Source organism: Somniosus microcephalus, chromosome 2 (genome assembly GCF_052327205.1).
Source record: "Somniosus microcephalus isolate GS21.2 chromosome 2, FLI_Smic_1.0, whole genome shotgun sequence".
In the NCBI taxonomy this organism is placed as follows: domain Eukaryota; kingdom Metazoa; phylum Chordata; class Chondrichthyes; order Squaliformes; family Somniosidae; genus Somniosus; species Somniosus microcephalus.
In genome coordinates this window covers 316,097,731-316,110,822 of record NC_140988.1, presented here as the reverse complement: position 1 = coordinate 316,110,822, position 13,092 = coordinate 316,097,731, and the positions used below count along the sequence as shown (strand labels likewise).

Genomic DNA, 13,092 nt, shown 5'->3' with positions numbered 1-13,092 from the left:
ACTGGCTCCTGTGGAATAATGCCCCAGCAAGAATAATAAGCTTCAGGAGGAAAGGAGGGGATAACATTGGAAGGGGAAAAAGAAACATAGAAAAAACACAATGAATGACTCACCTGGAATACCAGATTGGCCCGGAGGACCAGGCCATCCACGGGGCCCAGGCTCTGCTCGGTGACAGCAATGGTTACATTCTAAATGACCAGTCCTATCCACAACCTCATGTTGTTCCTCAAAAAAGAAAATTAATTCTTAATTTGCAAGTTTACTTTAACAACAATCTAAATTAACCAGCCAAAAAAGTCACTCAAGGCAACTGATCTGATTTTAGGATAACAAGTTTCCTTTTTAGAATGTTTGTCTTTGTTTCTTGGAGAGAAAAAAAGAGTATATGCCATGGTTGCTGACATAGTCAGATAAATGAATTATGTCAATATTATTTCACACTGATAGCCATAAAATACGTTGGGCCAGAATTTGCTGAAAAAAGTAACAGTGTGTGAATGATGCACGCTCTTATTAATGTGCAAATCGGCCAGCAACTTGTGGCAAGGAAGAGATAGCCTGTGAATTGTGAATCGCCACAAGTTGCTGAAAATTTGCACCGCTCCGCCGTTAGCTTCACAAAAGCGCCATCTTGCCCTTAACCTCCCCATGAGTTTCACAAAGTTGCTGCATTTGCACATTAATTGCCCATTAAACATGCCACAGAAAGTTAAGTCTAGTAATTAATAGCGTAAATACCCTTTTAACAACATGATAATTGTTAATGACTCCCAATCAACCTCTCTGGCTCAGAAAGTGAACAATTGAAAGTGTAGAGTCTCACTCTTTCAGGTTGTGAAACGTGATTTAAAAAATGTAAAATTATACGTTTTAAAATATTTTTTCTTACTTTTACTTTCTGTCTCTTTTTTTCTCTCTCTTAATCCAATCTTTCTTTCCCTCTCTTTATTTCTCTTGCTGTACCTGATTTGACATTGAATTCACCCACTTTAATTCATCCCCCTTCTCAGTCCTTCCTCTCTTTATTTCTCAATTCTTTAATCTCATTGGCTAAGGAGATACACTGTTGGTCCTGTTGTTCACCAAGGTCCCAGCTGCCCCATTGCTCTCACAGCGCCATTATCAGCTCGCAGTTTCAGCAACTTACAGGGCAGAAAAAATTTGAGCTGAAGGTTGCAGCAAAAAGTTTGAACTAACCAGGCACACTGTGGGATGCCACGTTCCAGCAAATTCTGGGCCGTTAATTGTACAAAGTGTTAGAAAATGTCTCAATGTTTTTATTGAATAGGGAAGTGTTTGTCAGGCAAGAAACAGGTGAACAGCAGTTAAAAATCCTCTCCTCCCTCCCCCCCACCCCAGGAGGGGGAAGGCGGTAGGGGGGGGGAGGGGGGGCGGAGAGGATGCCATTCACTGCAAAGTGAGTTATTACCTTTCTCTTGCAGGCCAAGCGTGAGCAAGAGCAAACCGGCATGAGCAAGAGCAAACAGGCAGGGGGCAAGCACAGTTGCAGAACCTGAGCCAGCTGGAGGAGAAAGTGCTGGAGATAATTAGAAGGGCCGTCACTGAGGCCGTGGCAATTGGCGAGGCTGAAAGCATTGATGATGGTATGCTCATACGTAATCCTTCTTCTCACATCCCACTTCCCCCTCATCGCACAATCTCTTCTCACTTACAAGCTGCTGATGGTGTAAGCATGCACATCTTGCTTTCCCACTCTACCCCCACTGCCACCAGCCTAGCCTTTGCAGGAAGAAGTAGAGGAGGAGATTGATGGAGAAGAAGAGATCTGACACTTCCAGGCACCAGCTCAGAAAATGACACCTCGCAAACTTTAGAGGGTATTATAGAGGCGGGATCTGCTCGTGGTGATTCACCGGGCACGAGTGGGCTGCAGCCAGGCCAGGGGGAAAAGGTAGCACAGTTGCCAGCTCCCCGGAGGGTGAGCTCGCACACGGGTTCTGCTGCACAGAACTCAGATGAGGACTTGGATGGGGCAGCCTTCAGAAGGAGGGTGATGGGCATGCACACAGAAATGCTTGGTGCATGACAGGCCTGCCAGAGAGCCTCTTGTCATTGTCAAGGAGCACGGAGGAGTCCGGCTCCAACATTGCACGGGGCTTTGCGCGGAGCTTGGAGCTCATAATTTCCAGGATGGAAGTGATGGGCAACTCTATTAGAGCATTTGTGGACCCAACCATGATACTGGGTGTGGTGGGCAATGTCGAAGCTTCCATTGCAGCACAAGCAGAAGCTGCAGTGGAAGCTCAGATTTCTGTCATGCAGGCTCAGACTGCTCTCATGCAGGCTCAGCTTACTGCCACGCAAGGTCAGACTGCTGCCATTGTGGCTGGCTTTACGAGTTGGAAAGGGGCTTGCAGGGTCTCACAGCAGTCCAGTAATCTGTCCTCCAACAGACGGCTAGAAATTCTGAGGCATCGCCCCAGGGGAGTGGCAGTGGCTCCATGGAGCAAGAACCTGCTGCCCTCTCTCAAGATGACAGCATTTGTACTCCCACCACTGCCACTCCACCAGTACCCAGATTGCTGCTGCCCATGCCGAGGTGGTGCAGGCTACAGCTGGGCCTAGACCCAGAGCTACTCGAGGTCGTCCTGCAAGGCTATCTGCAGTGTCCCTCATGGAAAGTCAGCAGCCTTCCACCAGCCATGCTGCAGCCACTGAGGTAGTACTGTGTAGGAGCACTAGAATAGGCAAAGGAACACGAAAGACAGACACTAAGGGAATGCATATGGGTGATTAGTTGAATTTGTAATGTAATATTGGAATTAATCATTTATAAATTATGATTGGAATGTTTGTTTTGTGGTGGCTCTCATTTCAGCATTGTGCCCAAGGGGATGCTGTGATGTTCCATGACAGAGGGATGATAAGGTGGGGAAGTGTTGAGCAATGGGGATCTGGGGTTTAATTCAGGGAAACCAGAGTCTGATGACGCACTCACAGACAGCCTGTCTGGAACAGGGATCTGCAGGCTGCTTCCTCCCTTCTTCGTCCTCCTCCTCTGCCTCTTCCTCCTCCTCCTCCTCCTGAGGTGATCGTGGAAACCATGGTGGCAAGGGCTGCGCCCTCATGGTGGTCAATTTGTGGTAGATGCAGCAGACCACCATGAATTTGGACACCCGCTCCGGTGAGTACTGGAGGGCTCCTCCCGAGTGGTCAAGGCAGTGGAACCATTGCTTGAGCACCCTGATGGTCTGCTCGATGAGTTTTGTCATGGCAGCATGGCTGTCATTATATGATTGCTGGTCACGAGTGGTGGAGGTTACGGAGGGGAGTCATCAGCCATGTGTAGAGAGGATAGCCCTTGTCTCCAAGCAGCCACCCTTGGGTTCGACGTGGTGGCTGGAAGATTGCTGGCACAGCGGACTGGCACAGGATGAAGGCATCATGACTGCTGCCAGGATACCAGGTATTCACCATCATGATGTGCTGGGTGTGATCGCACTCCAACTATACATTAAATGAGTGGTAGCCTTTGCAATTACAGTACAACTCAGCATTGATATGCGGCGCCCACAAAGCCACATGTGTAAAGTCAATGGCGCCCTGCACCATCGGGAAGCCAGATATTCTGGCAAAGCCATGTGCCCGCTCCTCCTGCTTCTCTCTGTTTAGAGAGAAGACAATGAAGTCCCTTCTCCTAGCGTACAGAGCCTCAGTGACCTCTCAGATGCAGCGATAGATGGCGAACTGCGAGATGTTTGCTATGTCGCCTGTTCCAGCCTGGAAGGATCCGCTGGCAAAAAATTCAGGGTCACGGTCACCTTGAGGGCCACTGGCAACACCGTCATCGCCCTGCTCTGAGGTTATAGGTCTGGTTTCAAGAGGTAGCAGAGTTCTGTGACCACCTCTTTGGTGAAGTGGAGCCGCTGAACACACTGGGCTAGATTTTCAGTATAGACAGTTTTGGGGCGCTAACCTTAGCGCCCGCCCGAAGTTAGCGCCCGCCCCAAAGTAGTGCCCCGTTGCCGGAAATTCAGTGGCTTCGCCCTAAGAGGTTGGTGGAGCGCTAAAAGAGGCGTTCCACTACTATCTTTAGGCGCTAAGCCGGCGGTGCAGAGCGCAACACCCGAGCTCGGGCGCAGCGCACGGCAGACACTCTGGTGCCAGTGAGCTCTTAAAGGGGAAGGGTGCATGTGTTTTTTTCAAAGGCAGAGTCTGGGGGGGAAAACAGGAGGAGGAGGAGGAGGAGGAGGAGGAGGAGGAGGTGGTGGTGGTGATGATACACCGTTCACAACAAGACACTGGACACTGGATCCTTCCACACAACAGATGCAGACTGCCTTTTATAGTGCAGGAGGAGTGCCCTTTAATTTGCGCTCCCCAGGGTGTGTTGCGTTCCATTTTACAAACGCTCTGGACGCCAGCCGCACAATGGGGCGGTCCGACTGAAGTTTGGATTCGGGGCGGCCAAAGGGCGTTGCACGAGGATGTGACGTCATTTTCTGCGCGCGCTTCCGGGCGGCCGCTAAACTTTGCGCCGGCACTAACGGGCAACTTAATTTGGGGCGGGGCGCAAACTGCGCTGCGCCCGGGCGCTACACGCATAGCGCCCGAAAATCACTTCTCTTAAGGCGCTAACTGCTGGCGCAAGCAACTGAAAATCTAGCCCACTGTTCTTGGCTTAGGTGCAGGTAGGAGAAGAGCTCCGTGAAGACCCTAGGTGAGTAAGGCCTCCTGCTGAGAGCTCTCTTCCCCCTCCTCCTTCTCCCTCTGCAAGCTACTTGTCTTTGCTGCCTCTGCTCCATCTCCCTGTCATGCTGCAGCGTGAGGGGGACTGCATCTAGAGCCCCCATGACTGGGAGCAAGTGGTGTAGTCAGAGGCCTTCCAACAACAGCCAATGCCTTCCCAACATCCAGCAGCGCTCCCTGCACACTTTAACAACTTTATAAATGTCTTTCAGTAAGCCAGTATTCATATAAACTGTGCAAGAGCCAGTACAACAGAAATAATCAACTTATCTGCGAGTTAGATGTATCCCTTTATATAGCGCTGGTGGAGGGCCCCTCATGCAGCTAAATGCACATTCAGCTGTGCGTGTTTAGGAGAGGGCGTTGATTGGAGCGGCGACGTCGAAAATGGCAAATAGTGCGTCAAATCAGTGTTACACGCTGACTGATGTCACGATCTGCCTAATCTGCATACTGTCAATGCATGCACCTCCTGCCCGTGCTATCGCCCTCACCAAGATGTCGAGGTGACCGCCATTTCTTTCTCAAAACCGGCCTTAACTGCCGGCACTAAGGTGCCGAATTTCGCAGCCCACATTTATTACCATCCCAGTTGCCCTGAGAAGGTGGTGGCGGTCTTTGTGCTTATGGTGCTCCCACAGTCGTGTTAGAATGTGAAATGCATTGCCACAGTTAGCTATTGAAGCCAGGTGAGTCACAACATTTAAGAGGGAATTAGATAAAACTTCAAGAAGATAAATATTAAAGGGCATGAGGAAAGACAGGGAAGTTACATTGGCCAGTAATTTCCGATAGGAGGTTTCCTGCGTGCGGAGGCCTCCTATCGGAAACAAATCTACGAACTTACCTGAGGGCTCCCGAGGTCCAGACACTTCCGCTCCTGGGCGTCTCCAAAGTTGAAATGCGCAGGGCCCACGTATCCCGGGGCGCATGCGGTTCGCAAGCATCCCTGGGATCACGTGGGCCAGGCCAGCCAATAGGAGAAGGGAATCTCCCTTCATACTTTTGACAGATAGACCTGTCAAATATATGAATGGAGATCACCCCAAAAACATAGTAAAACATTAAATACATTTTTAAAAAACCATCACGTTTTTAAAATGAGTTAAAATGACGATAAATTAAATATTTCAAACATTTTACAGGGCTAAAAGTAAACTTACTTTTTTTAAGTATTTTTAAATTATAAATGAGTGAAATTTTTTTTTTTTACTTTTTTCAACTCTTATGCTGGTAAAAGTAGGCCTTATGCCTGCTTTTTCCAGGCGTAAGTTTTCTAAGGGTTTTCAGCGGGCGGAGATTCTGCAGAAAGCGGAACTCTCTTCCGCAGAGGACCATTCTTGACAGATCGGAAATGCCAGTTTTCAGCGCATGCCTGAAACCGGCATTTCCGATGTCCCTATGGGTGTGTACACAGTGCATACACACCCGTAGGGATCAGAAAATATGGGCCACTGTCGTAGATAGCTCTGGAATAGAGCAAGCATCAGTACATGCTGAATCAGCTACTTCAGTGCTGAAAATCCTATGACAGACACAGGTTGAAGTGTCAGTTTTATTTATGTTATTTGCTCTATTTTGACGTGCCTGAACAACAAAAGCAGTTACATTCTGACCGTTGTTTTATTTGAAGGTCCGTAGAGACTTTCCAGGGGGTCTGCGCAAAAAACCCCAATCGGTGATGGAGAGCGAGCCGGTGTGGAGCGGCTGGACGCTGCTAAGCGGGGCAGCGAATTCCTACCATGGCGGCGGCGGCAGCAGCGGTGCGCTGCAGGAAGAAGAGGAGAACGAGGGAGGGAAGACGACTGGCGGCCAGCAGTGGCCACAATGCCACCACCAGCAACAGGAGTCGGAGGCAGAAAAGCGCAGGACCAGCTGTTCGGAAAGGAACCGACCATCTGTAAACAAAGATCCCGTCACGACTACCAGCCGGCTGCAGCTGCGCCGGGATACAGCCAAAAAGAACAGGCCCCATAAGTCGGACATATGTTACATTAGATCTGTCTGTCCACGGTCAAGGGCTGGCCAAGGAACAAATCTGACGTAATAATCTGGGCAGCACTTGAATACACTGAATAACCAATGCATTTGTAATTTATACATGCACACTTGAGGGATTCCCATTTTGTAAATATCACTATAGATATATTGCAATTCATTGTCAGAAGATCCTGGTACTGTATCAATACAAGGAGACAATAATAATTTAGATGGGGTGTCCGTGATTACTAATCCATTTGAAAATGGGTCCTTCAACCAATAAAGTTTGAGAACCACTGGTTTAAGATCAGGGTTTGTTTATTATATTATTAATTGGATACAATGCTACATTTACTGAAAAAAGTAGCTAATGTCAATAAATATCAGTATAATTTGACGGTTGCTATACAATTCATAAAACATTTCCCACTTTGGCTGAGTTAAATGTCTCATTTGTATGAATAACAACATTTACATCACAGCTCAATGCAGATTTTTGTGAGCCAAACCACTACTGTATTATCATAAAGAAATGTTGCCATTAAAATGCAGTGCAGAATTTAGGCTACAGCATAGCTGAAACCTTTCAGAATCTACATAGTCCATTGAATTCATTGCCATTTCTTCTGGAAGTACATTGTCTAATTTGATATTTTCAAAATAATTGATCCCGCCTCACCTTACCACCTACAAACCTTTCGAATTAAGAACATAAGAAATAGGAGTAGGCTGACGATAGATAATTATAACTGATTCAAACATTAAAATGGTGAAATTTCAACATCTAACACTTCCAATAAGGATTATAACAAATTTAAAATTCTAATTAGTTCTCATATATTTTCCTTAATTAAAATTAGGGGGAAAATAATGAGAGAGAATTAATTCATAAATTTCTTCTGCCCCATTATTTAGGAAATAGGAAAGAAAATGTGTTTTAAATTGTGTTTTTTTTAATGACTTAATTATAAAGTCCTTGATTATTCAATTCGATAAACATTCAACCCTGTTTCAACAGTTGTTTTTATTTTATTCTACAAGCAATATAACAAATTAATGAGTGAACCTATAATAAACATGCAAAGATCTTTCACTTTTTCATTTCAACAAAAACCTTACTGGCATTTCAGAATACAGAAAGTACAAGCATTAACTGAAAATCAACTAAGCGTTGTTATCCTAAAATTCAAATTGTTCCAGTTTAACCCAGACGAAGCCAAACTGCCTTGGGACTATTACCATCTTTGTGTATAAAATCAGTTCGGAGTACCTGGATGCTATTGGGAGTTGGCTGTTCTATCACCTTAGTTTCAAATTTGTTTCTTTTCGGCTTTTTTTGTACTTTTCCTGTCTTGTCGGCTGCATCCGGTCTCGAATTTACCCCACCTGTGTGGTTTGCAGCCTCAGTCTGTTCGCCCTTTAAATATATGGAAGCTTCATGGTTTTCAACTACTTTTGTCAAGTTTGCAATATCTTTCACGCTCACCTCCGAGTATTCTTCCTGACCTAGGCAAAACGGAAGGAAGAGGAAAATGAGCAGGGACCAGCGTTCACAAGCCTTCAGCGCCATATTCTATGGGATGGGGTCAGCAGCGAGATGCCAGTCTTATCCTCCAGCCAAATGCAATCCCTAAGAAGCCTGCACCAAGCGTACAGTTTTATAGTACTGTCAGCTCCTGGTACAGGAAACTCTGGGACAGCCCAGTGATATAATCTCTCAGCTGTGATCGGTCAAACCTAGCGAGAAAAATGGTTCATATTACTTAAATGAAGTGTGACTTCTTCATCAGTTAACCACAGTCACACAAGGAGGTGGATTTTCATGGATGAAGTCTACCCATATTGATAACTCCCTTGTCTCCCTTATTTTGGTGGTAGTTATTCATTTAACATTCGAAGTAGGTCTGTTTTTGTTCAAGTGTGAAAAACTTCGTTGAAAGTGAGAACTTGTGACTAATGCAGAACTTTCCTAAATGGAACCATGTGGTAATCTCATTATACAGACATCCCTAACTGGATAAATGCATGGCTTGCTTTTTTTAATAAAAGACTTGACATTTGGAGCTTTGATAACCCTACGCGCTATTAAATATATAGCAACTTTAATTCTTGTAATAACGTTCACAATATTCAATTCCATTCATGATTATGCATGATCTAGATACTTTTTCTTATAATTTGTTGCATAAAGATGCTGTGTATAATAAACGGAGTGAGGCAACAGACGAACTGTTCTTCCATTTCAGTCAATGTGATTAATGGCACTGCACTAAGAATAATGTTGTTGAACATTGAGACTTTTGCCAACGGGTGACTCATTACTAAACCAGACATTATGTTATATATAAAAATGCACAGATTTTCAGTCAGTAGGAATTAAAATTGCGATTTGAAATCCCTACGTGTCTGGATGAATCTTTGAAAATGACAAGGAGTTCTCTTGTTCTATTTGTAAGTGATCCGAAACAAACTAGCTATATCTGATTAAGCAATTACTTTTCACTTAAAAATAAAGGAAGTGAAGAATGTTTGGGGAATTATAATCTATAACATCCTGAAGTCGATGGAGTAGATTGTAACTTTCACTGGCGGGCGGAAAACTGGTGGTAGTAGATCAGCCGGCCATTATGCACCTCACCCAATTTTTCTTTCCATTAATTTCAAAAGAAAGGAAAATCAGGCGGTGTATATAAAGGGCAGTTGATCCACTGCCATTAGTTTTCCGTGGGCAATTTTGTAGCAGCATTGCCCCTTTAAATCTTTGAAATAATATCTGATGACACTTTCCCATAAACTGGACTAATGCATAGTATGGAAAATTCGAGTTCTGAAGAAGCAGAAAGCAAACAGCCATGAAAGAAATTATAACTAAATTATTGATTGAGAGACCAAAAAAATGTATGCACGGTCACAATTTTGTGTAGATACATGCCAAAAGTCTTTAGCTACTGCTCCAAAGTGGTATATGATGTTTGATATTTTTCTATCAATCATAATATTCCCAAAAGTCTTTTGGGAAAAAATTCGATCGAGATCCTTTGGGGCGCTAACTGCGCTGGGGTGCTACACGCCCCGAAAAAGTTAGTGCCACCGCACCCAAAATTCAATGGTTGCACCCCGAGATGGAGGCGGGGTGCTACTGGAAGTGCTCCCCCTCCCTCTTGGGGTGCTCCCAGGGAATATCGCGGTGTTATGTGCTGAATTTCGCGGGAGGCATTAGCAACGCTAGTTGCTTTGTGGCCCGTAGGCACTAACGGGAGGCGCAAAGCAACCAAATTTTGTCCCCTTTCTTTCCCTTGGTTGCAGGAGTTCATGCCATACATCCAAATGGCACTATTTGATATCCTTGTATAGTTTTAGTTGCGCCTGTGCTGAGGTCAGTGATTAGAGCTATTCTAATTGGTAGATAAGTATATGTATATATAGATAAAAGAAAGAAAATAAAGACTGACTTAAGAGCTTAAAAAATAGGAGCAGGAGTAGGCCATATGACCCCTCGAACCTGCTCCGCCATTGAATATCATAGCTGATCTTCTATCTCATCTCCACTTTCCCACCTTATCCCTTGACTTCCTTAGTGTCCAAAAATCTATCGATCTCTGTCTTGAATATAATCAGTGACTGAGCATTCACAATCCTCCAGTGCAGAGAATTCCAAAGATTTGCAACCCTCTGCATGAAGAAATTTCTACTCATCTCAGTCCTAAATGGCCGACCACTCATCCTGAGACTATGGCCCCTAGTTCTGGACTCTCCAGCCAGGGAAAACAACCTCTCAGCCCTGTCAAGCTCTCTAAGAATTTTCAATGAGATCACCTCTCATTCTTCCAAACTCCAGAGAATATAGGCCCATTCTACTCAATTTCTCCTCAAAGGACAGCCCTCTCATCCCAGGAATCAATCTATGAACCTTCGTTGCACCCCCTCTAAGGCAAGTATATCCTTCCTTAGGTAAGGAGACCAAAACTGTACACAGTATTCCAGGTATGGTCTCACCAAAGCCCTATATAATTGCAACAAGACTTCCTTACTCTTATACTCCAATCCCCTTGCAATAAAGGCTAGCATACCACTTGCTTTCCTAATTGCTTGCTGTACCTGCATGTTAACTTTCTGTGATTCATGTACAAGGACACCCAAATCCCTCTGCATACCAACATTTATTAATCTCTAACTTTTTAAAAGATATTAGGCTGTTCTATATATCCGAACAAAGTGGATAATTTCACAGTTCCCCACATTATACTCCATCGGCCACCTTCTTGCCTACTTTGTTAACCTGTCTATATCCATCTGTAGCCCCTTTGTGTCCTCCTCACAGCTTACTTTCCCACCTAGCTTTGTATCATGCACAAACTTATATATGTTATACTCAGTCCCCTCATCTAAATCAGAGAGATTGTAAATAGCTGAGGCCTAAGTAATGATCCTTGTGGCACCCCATTAGTTACAACCTGCCAACCCAAAATGACCCGTTTATTCCTATCTCTGTTTTCTGTCCGTTAACCAATCCTCAATCCAAGATAATAGATTACCCCCAATCCCATGAACAAATCTTGTGTAACAACCTCTTGTGTGGCACCTTATCAAAATATACTACATCCACTGGTTCCCCCTTATCTACCCTGCTAGTTATGCCCTCAAAAAACTCTAATAGATTTGTCAAAAATGATTTCCCGTTCATAAAACTGTGTTGATTCTGCCTAATCATATTAGGATTTTCTAAATTCCCTGTTACCACATCTCTAATACAGGAAACTTTGTGCTATCCGGAGGTTGAATGTCCGGCAGCTTCGATCTAATGGCAGAAATCAGCAGCCGTTTTGGTTAGGTTTTTTTTCTTCTCCTAGCATTCTTTTCACAGGCAGACTCTGGAAAGCGTCTTTGTAGCTTAGCAACAGCTTCAGAGACGCTTCCAAGCTACTGGGCTGAGTGTTTACAAGCTGTTGCTGAGCAACAGTGTTTGTGGTCAGATACGGCAGGCTCTGGAAGGTGTCTCTGTATCTTAGCAACAGCTTCAGAGACGCTTCCAAGCCACGGGCCGAGTGTTGACAAGCTGTTGCTAAGCAACAGTCTTTGTTGTCAGATACGGAGATGAAAAGCTCCTATCTGATAACATTGACGCTGGTCTATCCGGAAGTTTTGAGGCAACGGCAGCAGCTCGGTCCCGTGGGTGCCGGATAGCACAAAGTTTCCTGTGATAGAATCTGGCATTTTCCCTACTACTGATGTCAGGCTAACTGGTCTATAGTTCCCTATTTTCTCTCTCCCTCGTTTCTTGAATAGCGGGGTTACATTTGCTTCCTTCCAATCCACGGGGACCATTCTAGAATCTAGGGAATTCTGCAACATCAAAACCAGTGAATCCATTATTTCTGCATCCACCTCTTTTAAAAACCTAAGATGTAAGCCATTAGGTCCAGGGGATTTATTGGCTTTTAGTCCCATTAATGTCTCCAGTACTTTTTCTTTATTAATAATAATTACTTTAAGTTCCTCACTCTCATTAGACCTTTGGTTCCCCATTACTGTGAAGACAGATACAAAATATTTGTTTCACGTCTCTGCCATTTCCTTATTCCCCATTATAATTTCTCAGGTCTCGGCCTCTAATGGGACCCACGTTTACTTGTGCTAATCTCATCCTTTTTACATAATTGTAGAAACTGTTTTTATATTTCTTGCTAGTTTACACTCATTTTCTATTTTCTCCCTCTTCATCAATTTCTTGGTCATCCTTTGCTTATTCCCAAAACCCTCCCAATCTTTAGGCTTACTACTCATTTTGGCAGCATTGCAAGCCTCTCTTTTAATCTAGTACTATCCTTGCATTTATGTATGGCCTTTCATGACCTCAAGATATCCCAAAGTACATTACAGCCAATGAAGTACTTTTGAAGTATAGTCACTGTTGTAATGTAAGGAAATAGATAAATAGAACAAAGGCACAAGCAAGTTAAAAAGAATCGGTGGATAAATGAAAGAAAGATAGAAGAGACAGGAGTGAAGGAGGGGTTGAGTATTATGGCCCAGTAATTCCGGTCCCAATGCGTGAGTACGGACGGGGTACTCACGCGTGGGCCCGATGGAAGTGCCGGTTTTCAGCATGCACAGCGCATGCGCGGAAAACCGGCATTTCCTTTCCTCTGAACCAAGGGGTTCAGAGGTCGAACGCATGCGCGCAGGAGTCTGTGCGTGCGCGCTGAAATTCCTTCTTTTTTTAAGCTTTGCCCGTGCGTGAAGGCCTCCGGTTTTTACGCGTGAAAAAAGCAGATGTAAGGACTTCGTTTTAAAAGGTAAGTGGTCTATTAATTAAAGTTAGAATTTTTTTTCCACAGGTTTATTATTTTAAAGAATTTACAGTAAAGTAAGTGTATTTTTAGACCTGATTTTTAAAAA

At 44.5% G+C, this 13,092-nt stretch overlaps 1 protein-coding gene across 5 annotated transcripts in view; it reads right to left on the bottom strand.

Annotated features, from left to right (window-relative positions):
* LOC147123530 (complement C1q tumor necrosis factor-related protein 3-like) overlaps nucleotides 1-8,355 on the bottom strand; it is a 38,352-nt gene extending 29,997 nt beyond the window's left edge. The window contains exons 1-2 of one of the 5 annotated variants that reach the window (XR_015074670.1): nucleotides 7,964-8,353; nucleotides 114-228 (exon numbers count right to left, since the gene is read on the bottom strand). Coding sequence is in view for 4 of the 5 variants with exons in the window: in XM_085974178.1 (XP_085830304.1) it covers nucleotides 114-228; nucleotides 7,964-8,263 (415 nt within the window). In the remaining variant the exon portion in view is untranslated. Of the gene's footprint in view, nucleotides 1-113; nucleotides 229-6,454; nucleotides 6,704-7,963 lie in introns of those variants that run through there. The other 4 variants (XM_085974178.1, XM_085974169.1, XM_085974186.1 and 1 more) reach the window with 4 other exon arrangements.
* Between the last annotated feature and the right edge of the window lie 4,737 nt (nucleotides 8,356-13,092).